This window comes from Andrena cerasifolii, chromosome 12 (genome assembly GCF_050908995.1).
Source record: "Andrena cerasifolii isolate SP2316 chromosome 12, iyAndCera1_principal, whole genome shotgun sequence".
Lineage (NCBI taxonomy): Eukaryota > Metazoa > Arthropoda > Insecta > Hymenoptera > Andrenidae > Andrena > Andrena cerasifolii.
In genome coordinates, this window is record NC_135129.1 from 9,247,899 (window position 1) to 9,264,452 (window position 16,554).

General features: G+C 49.6%; 1 protein-coding gene across 3 annotated transcripts in view; it reads left to right on the forward strand.

Moving 5' to 3' along the window:
- Window positions 1-16,554, forward strand: part of LOC143375428 (zinc finger protein castor homolog 1) — a 112,330-nt gene that overhangs the window by 49,024 nt on the left and 46,752 nt on the right. For all 3 annotated transcript variants that reach the window (XM_076824492.1, XM_076824491.1, XM_076824493.1), the window contains 3 exons: window positions 8,102-8,169; window positions 8,641-9,083; window positions 9,167-9,455. In XM_076824492.1, the coding sequence (XP_076680607.1) occupies window positions 8,139-8,169; window positions 8,641-9,083; window positions 9,167-9,455 (763 nt within the window). In that variant the 5' untranslated portion in view covers window positions 8,102-8,138. The remainder of the gene's footprint in view (window positions 1-8,101; window positions 8,170-8,640; window positions 9,084-9,166; window positions 9,456-16,554) is intronic.

Genomic DNA, 16,554 nt, shown 5'->3' on the forward strand with positions numbered 1-16,554 from the left:
CTGTAAGACGAGTAATCGATTCTGTAGCTGGTACCTGGGGGTGCTTCGAGTTAGATCGTCCGGATGATGAAGAAATCATCGAAGCAGCCGGTTCTCTCGGAGCATCCATCATGTAAAGTAACAAAGTCGCGACCCGCGTGATGGATAGTGGTAGTCCTAATCATTTCTGGGGTTCAGGGTTCAAGGCATCGATACTTTGCAACACTCTCGGGTCCAAATCGCAGTACAATGCCGAAGAAAGTTTCGAAGAAGGAAGGACAGATTGTCGTCAATGCTGAGAAACTTAAAAAATAGAAAAACCTGCGCTTTTGCATCTAAAGTGCTTGCGCGCAGGTATGCGGAGATTGTATAAAATTCCTCCCCCGGAGATGCAAGTGCCACCGTTCTAGTAATCGTTCGAGCTCTCGTGGAAGAGACGCGAGTTCTGAAATTCAATGGAATCGCTGGTCTGGACGAGCTGAAATATGGTCGGTCTGACACCAGAGCGAGCTGGCGAAGAGAACGATCGTGTTGCGAGTTGCCGAAGAAAGCGAGCATTCAGGCTCCGCGCGCGTTTCTTCGGTCGAGGAGACGTTTCGTCCATAAAAAGATACCCCGCTGGTAGCGCCAATCGTTTCGCTTGGCAAGTGTAACGTTTACAGGCTGCCTCTAATTGGTGTTCGAGGCTGATGAACGCCAATGAAACATGGAAAAGATGGGAACGCGAGATACGCATTCCCTCTGTCAGCCTCTTGCTGCCTTGGGCTTCGACGCGCGTTTACGAGAATCCATCAAATCCGAACGACTATTTCTGCGCCTTCGGCCACGTGACTGCCTCCAGTTCGTTATTTGCCTATAAACACAGGCGACGGACGAAAAGTCCTGCAAGTGTTCCACATTAAATTATTCACCTCGGGTCCCGCTACCCTCAGAATCATCGAGCTGACAGCCACCGAAGTCGAGAAGCGCTGCAAAGAAGAGCTGCGGAGAAAACCACCCCTCTACGTGCGTGGCCTCTCTTCGGGATTATACAAGTTGCCCCGTACTCGCGCATTAAAATCCTTGGAACGAAATATTACGCATCTCCCCGATAGTCCGCCCCTTCTTTGCTCGTTACCAGCAATATGGCCCCCCTTTTCAGTGGAAGCTACCCCGAATCGAGCGAGAGCCAGACCAGTCCGTGCCACTATAAATCTCGGAAGTTTTAATGCCTTGCAGCCTGCACGGCCGCTCCCTCCGTCCTTCTTCTCGTCACAGGGACTACCTAGCCACCCCTCCCGTGCCCCTCGACACCCCGTTCGATCCACGAATCCATCCGTGACCCTGTCCACCCCTTCCGAGCGTATTTGCATACGCGCATAATAGCGAGAGAGAGAGAGAGAGAGATAGCAGCTACCCTTTACTATTAATTTTATAAAATCATTCGGCCCGCTCTTTCTGCGTCTCCCCGGTTCGTTTCGTCTTCTTTGCCTCGCTGTTTCTGTGCGCTCCCTTTCGTGCCCCCTCGGGACCCTCGCCCGCTTATTTAAATAACGGATTTTCGAAATCTCGTTTTCAGCAGGATCACGGGGGTCGCGACGGCTGCGGGCGCACGTGCGCCCGGCCGCTCGAAATTTTCCATTCACGGCGCTCGGTGGATCTATTTTGGCTTTAGATATAATCCGGACGATTATTAGCGACGGAGTAACGACGAGTCGAGTGATAACCGGCCAGTATGGCCCGGCGAGCGTACACTCGCGCGATGTAACGTGGAAGGTGATTTCTCCGAAGGATTCCGAAATTTCCTGCACCTGGACAGACAGAAAAATCGATGTACTCCGTGGGACGCTCCGAAAGGAAGCGTCTTCTGTCAGCACGCCTCTCCGCGGACAGGGCTCGATTAATTACTCGACGCTCGGTCGTTAATTAGTCTCGGAGCTTCCCAACGTGCATCTTCGTGCAGAAATCGAATCAGCAAGCATGACAACAACCGCTCAATTAAATATAACCGATCTCGGGAAAGGATCGGGCTGCTTCTTAATCTCCTTTAACAGTTGCCAAGGTTGCTTTCGTATTAATGCAAAACGGCCGCGAGCAAGCTTCGTAACGTCCAGTCAGAGAAGCCTCCCTCGCCCGAGACAAAGAGGAGAGCGTTTTTCCGCGCGAGGAGCCAGCCATTTAAGACGTTTTAGCGCGTTTCGTGAAACGAAGGAGAGGAAGGCGACGGTGACGAGGAGGAGGATAAAAGGTGGCCCCCAGTGGGTCTACTTAGAGCCGATAGAGGCGGCCTAACTACCGTAACCGTATCCAGGTCTAAATAGTTGGAGTTACGCTAAGTAGCCCTAACCAGATTAGTAAGTCGTTGCGTGCTCTATTTTTAACGGCGCGCCGACGGCATTCGAGGCGTTTTACGTGGAACACACCGTAGAGGCCAGGATGCCAACGGACCAGGCGGAGGCAAAGAGAGATGCAGAGAGAAAGCCTGGCCAGATAAAAAACAGCTGAGGGAAGAGAGAAAAGGACGGAAAGGGGGAGACCTACGAACCGAAGCTTTATCCTAATCCCCGTAAACGAGACACGTCCTCGTCCAAGCGTTGCCCTTCTTTTCTACAACCCTCTCTTCACCCTTCCTCGTTTCTCCTCGCCCCGCGCACGTTTCACTATCCTCTGACGGGTTTTGATCGAAGACGTTCATTTGCATAGAGATTACTCGTGGCTGGGCTCGCGGAAACTTGCTCGATTCCACTGGTTCCCCTGAATTCGCTGGGCAAATGCTTCCCCTGGGACTCACTCCACTTACGTCCATCTTCGATATCCTCCTCAAGATTTTTTCAAACTTCCAAACTTACCACACAACGCACAGTGGTCTGGATACCTACTTTTAGCGGCCAAAATTCTAATTTTTCTCAAACTTGGTGATCAATGGTTTTTCAGGTAAATGGTAACGAATCTGACACCAAAAATGCAAAATTTAAGATGACGGATTCAAATTTATAGCGAAGATTGAAAACACCTTTATATCGATATTTTCCAATGCAAATTCATTTTCTATAGTATAATTCGAGTATTTATCGTAAATTATTAATAACAAACACTATTATTACTAACAAAAAAAATTCGTAGCGAGAATTAAATATCAATTTTTTCCGCACAAATTATTATTTTATCACGGAATTCAATTAAGTACTTATATTTTTGTACAAAGCACACCTGTGCTAGAGAAGAAAAGAGGAAGAAGAATCAGTTCTAACATTATCTTTAACTAAACAAATATAACTAAACAAATAAGTAAGTATTATACTTATACACGCAATGAAAACATCTGACTATGTCTGTTTCTTCCAAATCGCTACTATAACTGTATAATACAAACACGTATTTTAATATTCTATATTGAGTAATTAAAACAATTAGATTCGCACAAAATCTCATGATTTTGTCTTCGTAATATTATATCTAATCAAAGAATCATCTGAAAAAGGAAAGGTATGCGGATTTAGAAGCTCTGGAGGGTTGTCGATTCATACAAAAAAAATTACATTGTAAAGTTGAAGTTGAGAAATTGAATTTTGGCCACCCTCCGGACCACTGTGCAACGGCTATTGTCGTGTCTCGTAAACCGAAGGGGTTCCCCGCGCTCCTGAATTGGGCCAGTGGCACAGGCCCACGCGGGCAGGCACCGCGATTCTTTAGACATCCGCGAAATCCAAATATTGGAGGCAAACAGCCGCTCCGCGCCACCGGGCCCGGCGTAGCGGCTGCGAATTTATTTGCACGCCGCTCGACCGTTAAGCGTTCTCCACTTGTCGCGAGTAGACGCCGCGCCGTCGCGGAGGCGAGAACAAGAGGAGAGAAGGAAGGTTCGAGCCCGCCGAGATCCCCCAAGATGGTGTGGAAACGGGTGGAGAGGCGGGGCAGACCGGAGGGAATTTTATTTCCGCTCACATTAATTTCAACGACGCAGAAGAGTCGCGCGGTGGTCGCGCGCAGCTTGAAATTACGAATATTATGACTTCAACCAGTTCTCAGAATTCTATGTTTTTCATTCTTTAATCTCGGCCTCTCGCGTTTCACACCATATCTTATGAACACACTCGCCCTCTTTCTAGCCATCGCCTCGGCTCTCCTCGCTCCTCTTCTATCCGCTCGCCGGCGTTTCGTCGCGATCGCCACTCTCCGTGCAACGCCGACACGATCGACGTATATTAAGCTGGCGTAGCCATTTGAAAAGGCCACCACAAAATTAACACGATATTTTTTCCTATTTATTTGTTAATTATTTGCCAAACAATTAATTTTTTGCTCCAGCCGTTTTCGAGAAACAATGGCTACGCTACCGTAATATTAAGCTGGCGTAACCACTTATTGTATCTCTGTACCTAAGAAAGATATCAATCCCATTCTTGGAGCACATTTTTTTGCTAATTTATTGCTCTTAAGCCATCGAATATTAATTTTTTTACTGCAGTTATATTCGAGAAGCGATGTACAGCCAATGTGAATAGCCATTGTTTCTGCAGCAATAAAATTAATTCTTCGGCAAATAATTAGCAAATAAATAGGGAAAAAAATATCGCATTAATTTTGCGTTGGCCTTTTCAAATGGCTGCGCCAGCTTAATGTACGTACACGATCGCCGCGTCCAGCGCGACGTGAACGCACGTGAACGCCGCCGCGCGTCCGGCCAAGAAAGGGACTCGAACGGGGACCGTGGATTTTGTCGCGGGGGAGGGTGCGCTCTCTGTGCTGTTGCACTTGCCGGTGACTCTGCTCCCGACCCTGTCCAGCGCACACGAGCAGAGACAGCGGCAGAGGGGCAGAGTGTCTGACGGTATTCAGACAGCTTTGAATACCGTTTGAACGCGGCGGGGTAATGGAGAGATGATTGATGTCAGCAGTTTAGCGATATGGTAGCTTTGAACTGCGACGTGGTGGTACAGTGACTTCAGAAATGCTGAGATAACAGTGATCTTTGAGCGCGCTGGCAGGAGCTTTGATCCTGCAGCCGTGCAGGCCGGACAGCGAGAGGTATCCTGCCTCTGCTCCACTTTCGAAAACAGATTTCTAAGACTTTTCACGCGTGGGAGAGTGGGATTCAGCTGTGAGATGGTGAAAGCTGGTCAAAGCGACGAGGAAGAGTAGCGACTCCAAATTTCCATAAATTTTTTAATGTCTAAACTCCCCGAGTGTTCAGAACGCGGGGGAGCAGAAGTCTCAGGCGAGGAGTACCTATCTGTCGGCAGTAACCCAGAAGTTCACGATCGCGTCAGGTTTCCTCGAGACAGAGCCGAGAGAGACTTGGACGCGAAGTACACGCGGCCAGAACGGATCGACAACGATCGATTCGCTCGAACAGTAAAACGCTGGCCGCGATAAGACGTTTATATACGCGCGTTTTAAGCCGTCGCTGGCGAATTTGAATAATCTGCCGGTATTGGAACGGACACTTGAAAAGCCACGAGGCTCCTGCAGCCCGAGGCCTGGCAACATTACATTCAAGTGTTTGACGAACGAACGCGTTACGTCGCCCGGGCTTTTTTGTTTTCCTCCTTCTGGTATCGGCATCAGCGTCGAGCTATGTCGAGTGGCAGGCCTCTCTCACACGGACCAACTGCTGTCTCTTCTGGTCTCGTTCTCGTTGCCAGAATTCGTGCCCGATCGTTTCTCGATCTTAATGATCCTTTTGTCCGGGAACGTTGACCTTTCGCTGGGTCCCGGGGGACGGGAACGCCCTGCGCGCCCTGTTTCGACTCAATCTATGCTGACTTGGCGCGAGCCTGCGAGCCGCTGTATCCATTCGATCGGCCTCTGGTTTATGATAATTCCTCCACGAATGTCAACGTGGAAGGAGGTGTCGGTGAATGAAAGATTCATGGAAATCGAGGGGAACTCTCCGCTCCTCGAGGTGTACGCTGTCAAAGGATCGCTGCTCGCGATAATTGAGCAGTTTCAAGTCACCCTCTCGAGTCTAACTATGCTCGTAAAGGTCCGTGGAACTGGAGTTGAGCGTTCGTAAAGGGAAAAGGCAACCGGTCCCGAGGAAAATGTCTCAATTTCCATCCAACGTCCTCGACTAGCCTTACTCTTCCTTTCGCGGTGACCAGGCCTGAATTCATCATCCTCCAGGCGTAACGGCCGCTTCGCTGCGCGGGCTTTTTTCTAATCAGCAGCCCCGTGCGAGCGCGCGCCTCCCGTTCAAATTGAATCATTAGGCGCGCGCGTCGGGCTTTTTGCGGCTTTCGAATAATAGCCCGAAGAATTTCAAGGTTTCCCGCCGCGGGGAGTTTCCACGCGCGGTTCCGTCTTTATTCTCGGCGAGTTCGAGACCGGCACCCCAAGAATCTAGGCCAGCGAGCCGGGGAATTTCTCTTTTTCTCGAATCGGCGCGGCAAAACGCGCCGTGGGTCGAGGAAACGAGTAACCCCTGGCTCGGCTCCCTCGGCAGGAACAAAGATCAGCCAAGAAATCGAGGTCCGGCTAGAGATTCCTCCTCGAGCACCGATCGAAATCGAAGGATCCGCTCAAGGGGTGCACGGAGCCCCTAGAGACATTCCCAAGTGCGAATGGTTCTGGAGATTTTCGAGAAAGCGACTCTAGCTTCGCCAAAATAACAGGGATTCCCTTTCCTCTGCGTCACGACAAAGGCCCTACGATCCCATTGTTCAGGGTCGATCGCGCTGCGCTCCGATTCGACGGCCGGTCGTGTACGTGCGTGCATGTGCAAACAGGGTGATAATGTATTCAAGGTCCGCCCCGTGGCCGTTGGTGGGGGTGAAACGGGGCGGCCCGCTCGCTGTACGTACTGTAACAGATGTTAATTATCCCTTCTGTGTATAGTCGGCAAAAAAAGAGCCCGGTCTCCCGGCTCGGACATATCGTCCACTCGTGTACATCCCCGCGTCGAGGAGGCCTCTTGTGTCCTCGCTTCCAAGGAGTCACGTGGCCCGCCTGGCGCACACGCTCCAATCGCGTTCAACTTCCGGCGAGGTCGCTAGGGAAATTCGCCGAGACCGCGGGTCGACCTGTCAGCGGGGGCAACTTGCTCCACCAGCCCCCCGACCACCCCAATTTCGTCCTAAACGATGATGACCCGCTTCGGCTGCTCTGACGTCAGGCATGATACTCCTCTTTTTTCTCCTCGCAGCAGAGTTGATAATCGCTCGAATGTTAGCTGCGTTTAAGCAGGGGATGCTGGTTTATACGTTTCTGAGGCAACTGTCGGCTGGCGAGTCTAGAACGAGAGACATATTCCCGCCACGCAGCGAGAGGATGGAATTTCTCGTCGAGGTCGGGGGAAAATGATTTCTTGTCGCGCGACTGAACCGGTGCGTCGCCATATTCGTCGGCGGGGAAGCCTTAATGGGCCAGTTTTAGTGCGGAAATAAATAACCGATAATGAACCGGGCAAAAACGGAACTGACGATTTTCAGGCCGAATTAGGCAGCGCGTTTCGGATGCCTCGTTCGGAGTCATCCGAATCGATTGGGGGGCCGAGCTGGTCGGCCCGATGACTCGGGCAATCAGCAGGCAGAAATAAATGAATGGCGATTGGCCGAGGAAGGGAAGGACCGATGTTTCCAGGGCTAAATGGATTCCTCGGGCTTGTCCGAAGCTGTTGGCGCTCTGGCAGGCAAGCTCGGTGTTGTCTCGGAGGGTTTATAATAATTCTCGAAGCTTCTGCTCCATTTTTTTTAATCCAATTCTCTACCCTGGCAGTGGTGACTACGAGTTTAACACCGTGGCTTTCAGAGCCACGGTTTTCCTCCCATCGATGGCCAGCTTTCTTCCTCCAGGGGGCAGCGAAACGACTCGTTTCGCTAACCGAGAAACGAATTGTCCCTCGTTTCGCCTTATCGCGGGACCGTCTACTCGGCTGACCGAGCAGCGCTCGTATATCAGCGTAGCTTTTGTTACGGCGACGTGCCTTTGTTTTCGCCTTGTTCTCGCGTCTCGTTCCGCTGGTGCAAACGTGGAACATTGGGGGTTTCGCTGAACTTGCTGCGTTGCTGTAACCCACTTTTGCACTCCCACAGGCACAGATAACCTGGAATATTCGACTCCAGGAACAGAGGCTTTTATCGACCGATGATTGCTCCCCGGCAGGCCACCGAATCTCACGATCTCTGTTTCTCCTCTGTTTCAGAATGCATTGAAGAGTCGGCCGGTACAGGAGATTCGAGATGTCCGCTGTAACCACCCCGTATGGCCCCAGTAAGACACATTTTTTAAAGCATTATCGTCGAAGCAACCCTCCACCCCCCGCTTTAGCAGGACAACTTCGTCGCTTCCGATAGCCTCGCGTCTTCCACCATTTGCTCGATCCGTTATAGCCACGTTGCCCTCCCGACGATCCCGAGAACGTTCAATTAACGCGCGCCTCGGCTGAATTCTAATTAACGTTAAAAATTGATTTGCGGGAAGCGAGCGGCCTTCGCGATGCGCGAGACCCAGTTGGAATCGGTCGAATCGAGGCAACGCTCGTTCGCAACCGCGTGGTAACTCCTCTACGAATTCTCCGCGATCTATGAACCTTCCCTGTCTCGCGAGAGCAGAGCGCCATCAGGATCGTAGCCTCCCGAACGTTTGGCCGTCGCGAGCAAATCGTACCCCGATTCGCCTATCATTGCCAGTCCTCCTCGGGTCCCAGTCGATCGGTCTGATGCCACGGTTCCTTTCCACCAGCGGAGATGCTTTCGGACTCGGTGTACAACTACGCGACGACCCGGCGGGGTACCGCTGACCAGGACAGCGACTCCCAGTACGAGGGCCAGGCTCAGCTGCAGATCACGAGTATCCAGAAGCCTCGGAACAAGCGGAAGAACTTCAAACCCATAAGCAGCCGGATGGTGGAGGTGTCGGACGAGTCCGAGAAGGAGGACGAGGAGCTGGAGGCGATGGAGGAGACCTCCAGCGAGATCCTCGAGTACGAGAGGAAGACGATGCTGTTGCCCGCCGAAGACAGGTCGAAGCAGAGGCTGAACAACAACGAGGTCAGTCCCATGGACCTATCCGTGACCACCAGGCCGCCTTCCTCCGAGGCTGACGAGGACAGCGGGGACTCCCTCAGGCACAAGTTCATCCTGGAGCAGCTCAGATCTCAGAAACTCTACTCCCCTGGTACCGAGGTAGGTCTCCCCTAGCTGTTTCACCCTCCCCTGGTCCCTGCTTCAACAGAATCACGCGGACCTCTCGTCTGAACACTGTCCAGGCCAGGAGTCCGAATTCAGACTCGTCGGAGAAGAGCGACAGCGGTGTCCTGGACACGGAATCGGGCCGCCTGGACGACACTCCGTTCGACGACGATCGGGCCCAGGACGCGGACGGCGAGATCGAATGCGAGGAGAGGAAACCCTTCGAGGGGATGAGGGAGTACGCGGAGTCTACCATGCAGGAACTGCTGGCGATCTACGGACTCGCTGGAGGAGAGCTGGCGAAGTCAGTGAGCAGACAACTACCGCCGACCTTCCTGAACCCCGCGACTGGTCACCATCATCACGGTGAGTCTTCCTTACGATGACGTTTCGCTGTCTGAATCTCTAGATTCGATACTACGCGACAGACTGTCTTACTGCCTGACAAATGCTGATGACAATTTCGCGAATGCTTCCTTGGCATCTCCGGTCGCGTCTTCCGCGCTCTCTCTTATCTATTTCTGGGCTTCTCGAGGGTACACCGCCGGAACCCCCATCATTCGCACTTCTGTTCCCCAAGTATCGATCCAGATTCTGGCACAGATTCGTAGAAATATAGTTGACGAGGGATTGGCGCGTGGGCGGCGCTCGAGGACCGAGAAAACGCGTGGATTTTCAAGGATCCGACGAGCACTTATGGACTTGGCCGTGTCAGGTTCCTCGAATCGTTATTATTCGCGGCAGGACTCGCGCGCGGCCGCTCGTCGAGGAGAAATTAGAGACGCTCTCGGTATTCGACGAAATCGTTAGCCAAGCCAACAATGGGACGCGGGACGATTGGCTGGCATTGAATTCGGGGTTGGGCCAGAGGCAATTGACAACTGGTAACTGGCTGGCATTCGTAATTGCACTTGGCGTAAAATCAATTTCATGCACGGCGCGCCCACGCGGCCACAGGTTTTAACGCGGCGGCTTATCGCACGGCCAGAAAATGTCGGAAAGCAAATGGAAAATTAACCGTGTCGCCTTGATCGATAAATCCGCCGTGGGATTCATTGTTTCTGTTATCGCGACGATTGACTTGCTTATCGACCACGGCGCGTTCCCGTCGACAGCCTCGATTCTCCGGAGAACCCCGACACACGCTGCACAGTGGGGTTGGAGAGGAAAAAAGTCTTAAAATCAAAGTTGTATTTTTGAATATCCTGCACTGTATCCTGATAGCCAATGGACCAACGTATCTAACGTATATGACAGATATGTATGTCATATTCATGTTAATTGCAGAGAAATATTGATCTGAAGTTGACCGTTCGTATTCTAACGGGAAACGTGTCAATATTCGTACCAGATTGTCGATTTTTTTTTTAATTCTCCTAGATATTTTAATTTCTTTACCTCATGTATTTCGAATGTGTATAGTCTCAGCTTATTTGTGACGTAGATACTTTTCGAAAACTCGTCACCGTAATCCCACTATACAATTTCAAACGAAGCTACCTAGTATTTCAAGTTTTCATTAACACTATAAGGTTTATAAAAAAAAGCTCCGCCTTCCTCCGAGCTCTAGATAGTACTAATTAAAAGCAGATACCATGTACTAACAGCCCTCCAAAAATTGGCTGCGTTTATTCGCGACTTTCGCTGGTATTGATACATAATCACAGGAGTGCGCAGTGCATACGATTTCGCAGAAACTCGTCACATCGGCATTTCTCGCTATTTTTGTGCAGTTTCTATTTTATATTACTTTTTGATAGTTCTGGTTTGAATGGGCAGTAATATTAACAACATTAAAAAACAGTAAAAATTATAAATAAAGTATCGTGGCCATAATCGATACAGAGAAAACATATTTCATAATTATTTACTAATACTTATATAACATTGCTTTTTTCATTATAATAAGAACCCTAACGCGTACCCGGTTCGCTACTCACAAAGGAAGATCCCGAACCCGAAGAGTCAAAAAATTCTGAAACTTTGTGAATATGTAGGGAATTTCCTCCTGATTACAACGCGATTTTTATTTTGCTGTCCGAAATCGCACTGAGGGGGTAAAATTAACCCCTGCAGATTCGGCTATTTTTCGATTTTATTTTCTAACTCGCAATCTGTAAGAGATAGAAAAGAAATTTCAAGACAAAAGTTACTTCTGTTAATTAGAGCTATCAAATGGTAAAAGTGTTATCAATTGTTTAAAGAAAATTTTCTTTAGGAAAAAAGTTACAAACAAAAATATTAATAATGTTTTTTAAAATTCGTTGTTTCGCGTGAAATCCGAACTGGATGTTTAAATAATTATCAAACACAATGTTTACAGGGTTTATTACTATTTCATTAGTAAAAAATGCTTCAATTTTATTAATGTTCCTGTCCATATAACCGTTGGCTATTAACAAATAATATAAAAAAGGTACTGAAAAAAATTTTCCGCGAATCCTATGTTACGCGTCCCACTGTGCGCCGCCTCGGCGTGAAAGTGGTGCGGTTGCCATCGACGAGGAAAGCCCCCGTTAATTGCTGGAGGAGCAAAGTGCGAAAGCGGTCTATTGATTCGATCGATCTGCCCAGAAAAGCTCGGTAATACCTGCTAATAAAACGTCGGTCGATAGATCATCAATAACCCCGGCAAAAAATTGCAGATCTATCTCGGGGAGGCACTGAAAGCTAACGCGCAACGAATCGATCCAGCAAAAAGGGAACAGATCTTCTTATCAGCCTAGATCGCTAATTCTTCTTTAATTTTCGAGCGACCCTAGCCGGAGAATCGTGGCCAGGAAATATTGAAAGTTAACGCGGGATCGTGCCGCGTGCTTTCACCGATCAATCGAATAGAGGAACGAGTAGCCTCTTCTATCAGGAGTGTTTATCAGCTCGACGAGTCTTCCAGTTCCCCTGAAACGATCCCTCGCGCCTCGAAGGCTGGACGTGCGTCGTTCGTCCAGAAATCGTTGGAATCTCGCGGCGTCGGGGCCTCGTGGCAGCGGGGAGGCGTAATTTTTCGATTAGACTGTACGCGCGTGCACCAGAACAGAATGTGGCACTTACATATTGCCAGTGCATCGCATATGCGCGCACGTGAATATGCGATGGCTCGGGCAAAGATGGCCGACTTATAACTCATAAAGTCGGTCGGACTGCGCGAACCGCTGACTGCCTCGCGATCGATGGATGCCTTCGAGATCAGCCAACGTCATCGTTTCCCGTTGTCGAGGCTCGCGGACCGCGTGGGTTGACACTCTCACGAATTCCCTCCGCATTGTATCCAGCCTTACCTCCGCGAGCCGCGACTAACGAGTCAATTTCACTATTTCCTCCCCCCGCGCCCCTCTGGCTCCATCTCCCCCTGACAAATACTAAACGTCCAGTTTTTGAATCGCCATTCTGCCAGGCTTGATTGATTCATGGCCGATGCTTGTCGCTGGATTAACGTATCCAAGGGGAAATTAGGTTTCCTTCCGATGGAGAGTCGGGGCAATTATGTTGTCCGCGGTCATCGCGATTTCTTCCGTCGGTGAAAGGGGTAATTGGGCTGCTTTCCTTGTTTGGCGGTGCTGGGGAAATTCGGTACTTCGAGGGACACGGTTCTCTTCTGCCGTGGCAATAGAAATCGCGGCCACTTTGTTCACCAGACTCTGCCAAATTTTCTCGATTACTTTGCGAAGCATCATGCGCACGCCGCAATAGACGATTCCCAGGAAAAATGGACGGAAAATGGTGTCGGTTGTCGGGTTCTACAGCGCGTCGTCGAATTCCCTGTCTGTGACTCATCGTTTCAAGCTCCCTCGCTCACTCAATATTCATACATTATGTAAGTTAACCTTACGTGGACGTAAAAGGACCCTAACGGGCTTTCGCGGCACCGCTCCATTGTTACTCGATTGAGTCTTTCGGGCCGGTTGTAGGTACTACACTTTGTCAAACGGTCTTTGTCGCGTCCTGCTCGGGAGAGTAATCTCTTTCGGATTCGATTAAACTCACACTGGCGAACGGCGGCACGCTTGCCAGCCGCCATCCTGCCAATTACCAGAAAACTGACCGCGTGAAATTCAATGCGACATGGCTCGTAAACGCCGCTCCTCTTTCTTCCTCCGTTTTCGTCAGGAATTGGGAATATCTTGCTGACGCACATTCGCCTCTCCTTATCCCTGCCCCGAACGTCTCGCTGAATTTTCGACGCGGCTGACGCGACTCGTTAAGATCGCGCCGGGGCACGATGACGAGACTAGAGATCACAGCTGTACGTCACGCACGGAGATTGATCCGCGAAGGGGGAGAAGAGAAGTGAAGAAACGCCTGGAGAAATCAGAGGACACCCGAGGAACTGGTATTCGAGAATCGGAGGCATTTAGTGAGCTGATGTCGGTGACCTGGAATCGGTTTCATTAGAACCGGGGCCGCTGGCCAGCTTCTGGCTAGGTGACGGCATTGGCGTTCTTTTTGTCTTAGCCGGGCGAAAACGCGTGGCACACGTATCGACGAGAAGAAACGGAGGAGAATGGTCTGGCTCCCTTTCGTCGCGTTTCCTTCTTCTCCTCGGCTGTTTCGCCCCCTCGTCTTCGCCACCTACCTACACGCCGCGGCTACGTGGAACAAAAGGCTACCTCTGCTCGTTGCGTCCTATCGTCGGGATTGATACAAAAAAATCGCGCATAATTTATCATGCAAAAGCTGGCGCAAACAGAAACTGCGTCGCGGATGAATCAACTGGATGCCAGGGGAGGCAGGGGGGGAAGAAAAAGGAATAACCGCGGTTTCTTCTGCCTCTTCGCGTGTCCGTCGTCTTCTATGAACCTCGCCTGGACGGACAAACACGCTTCCCATCGGCTTCTTCCGTCAGGAATACATTAACGAGCTGGGTTAACCCAAAACGTACACTCCAGTTTACGTAACTGCTCGTCTCTTCGTTCAAGCAGACGGTGGTTCTGCACGTGCAACAGGGGTCAGAATTCCGCGGGCACGCGACGGGAGGAAGAAACGAAGAGATCGTTCGTCGAACGACATCCCCGATCTTCGCTCGCGTTTCTTCACCGCTGGGAGAAATGCTCACCCGTAGACAATCGACGCGGCGAGGTCCCTCGATCGACCCATTTCACGGTCCCATCTCGCGAGTCGAACGCTCCTGCGGGGGTGGGCGAGGAAGAGGAGCCAAAGGCAGTCGTTGAATCGAGTTAGGGGGCAGAATGGGTGGCGGTAATCCGGCGCGAAGAAAAGCAGAAAAGCCGCGTGTGCTGTGTTGCTGGCGCGGTCCTGGAGGCAGCGGGATGGAGGACAGCGATGCCTCCGTGAACCCATTAATCATGCCAGCCGGATAAAAGGCAGCAAGGATGAAAAGAGAAGACGGACAGTCGGACGGGAGGATGGCAGGCATGCAGGCAGATAGAGAAAGAGAGGCGAAAGAGTCCTTTCTTTCTTTCTTTCTGTCGCTGTTTCCTTGCTGTCTCTCTCTCTCTCTCTCTCTCTCTCTCTCTCTCTCTCTCTCTCTCTCTCTCTCTCTCTCTCTCTCTCCCTCTTTCGCTCCGAACCAGCAAGGATCATTTTTTATTTTCTTCTTTTTGAAATTCGTCGGAGGCTTCTATTGTCGGGGCCCAAAGCGAGCAGAGAAGAAGAGACTCCTCAGACTCATCTCGGGCCCCGACGGTCTTTTCGACGGGGAGGAGATTCATTAACTGATAACGCGACTCTTTCTTCGAGCCTTCTCCTCTTGAAAATGATATCCAAGCCTGTGGATCGATGGTGGGTGAGATCACTGGACACCTGTCGGGAGGGCACAGAGCAGAGCGCAGAATCTTGGAATAGTATCGAGGAAGGAACGATTCGATCATCGATGAAAGGATTCGCGACTCTTAGTCTCTTCGGAGCAAACTGCGCGCAGAATACTGCGAAAGAAATATGGGGAGTGTGTCGAGTGGTGGGGCAGCTCGAAATCAGCCAGCTCCAGTTTGAAAAACTGTTTCGTTTCGGTTGGAATTTAATTCGAGACTTCGGTCGCCTGGGATCGGCTGGATTAAACCGAAGGGATGCGGATCGTTCTGGTTACGAGCTTTTATGTCTCCACGTGCACACCCCACTCGAGCACGTAGGTAGAGTAGGTACGGGGCGAAAAGTACCTACGACGTAGGTCCTGCGAGATCGAAATCGGAGCTCCTTCTTCGTAGCCAGTAGACAAAAGGTCTGCCGGTCCGGATGACAGGAGGTGTCGGGGAGCCTTTGGGATCGGCGACCTGTTGAATCCCCTGGTCTCATAACCTTCAACGAATTCTGCTTTATTGTGAAAGAAGAAAAAACGAGCACGAGGCGGAGAGGCGGGGGGGATCTCGAGAGGCCGAAATACGTTAACCCTTATCTGCGCCTCACAAAAAGGATTCCGGAATAATCACGAGAATGCCCCATGTGGCCCATTTATTGCTCCCTCCCAGGCCACGTCTTCAATTCATCTGGCTACCAAACGACGACTAATTGCTACGCTAGTTACTGCTCGACGTTGCTATTTAAACCAGGGGTTGAAACGGTTCCGAGAATAACTGTTTCAAACTGTTATATATCGGTTCCGACTGAAACAGTTACGAAGAACCGATATTCTAAATAACTGTTATAAGGAACCGAAATTTCTGGCTATATCGATTTCGGTTACGGTTCTGCAGAACCGATATTATATCGGTTTTATAACAGTAATGTATCCTATCTGTTACGCATCGGGTATGCGTGGTACGTTCAAAAATATTTACGATCAATGTCACATTTTTTTAATGGAAATTCGATTTGTTTGTAAGTCTTTTTATCGCTGGGCCTCTCTATCTGGTGTGTCTCTTTTGAAAACTCCATCAATGCAGGAATAGCCGAAATGAAAGACAGCATCTGTAAATTGAGTATTGAAAAGAGAAAAATAATTAATATAAAATTGGTAGTAAGTTTGTATATGTTAGGAAAGTTATTGCTGTTAGTGTTAGCAATACTTTAAATTAAGTGTCAAATTAATATTAGTCGTAGTGTGTAATAGTTATTAGTGATATTTAAAAACATATCGACATAATGGGACGAAAGATATGCGACATTGTTCGTGAGTATTTTAAAACGTGCGATGACAGAATGAAAATGCGATGTACAGTTGAAAGTTGCTCTGCAACAATTTCGGTATGTATACACAATTTATGCTTTGTTTAAATTTTTAGACACTTAAGGGGGGTACCCCACATTAATAAGGGTTTAACTTAAACGTAACTTTAAAAAAAAATTATTTCAAACTACTTTTGAGAATCAATTTATTCTTCACAGACTTATTTTTTAATCATAATTTAAAAGGCGCTTACGCAGGGTTGAGGCGAGCCCAGCCTATAGCGAGAGTTTACTGTATAACCGATATAATATCGGTTCTGTAGAACCCGAATCGAAACCGATATAGGCCAGAACCGTTTTCACTCGTAACTGTTTCAAGATTATTTCGGTTCTCATAACTGTTTCG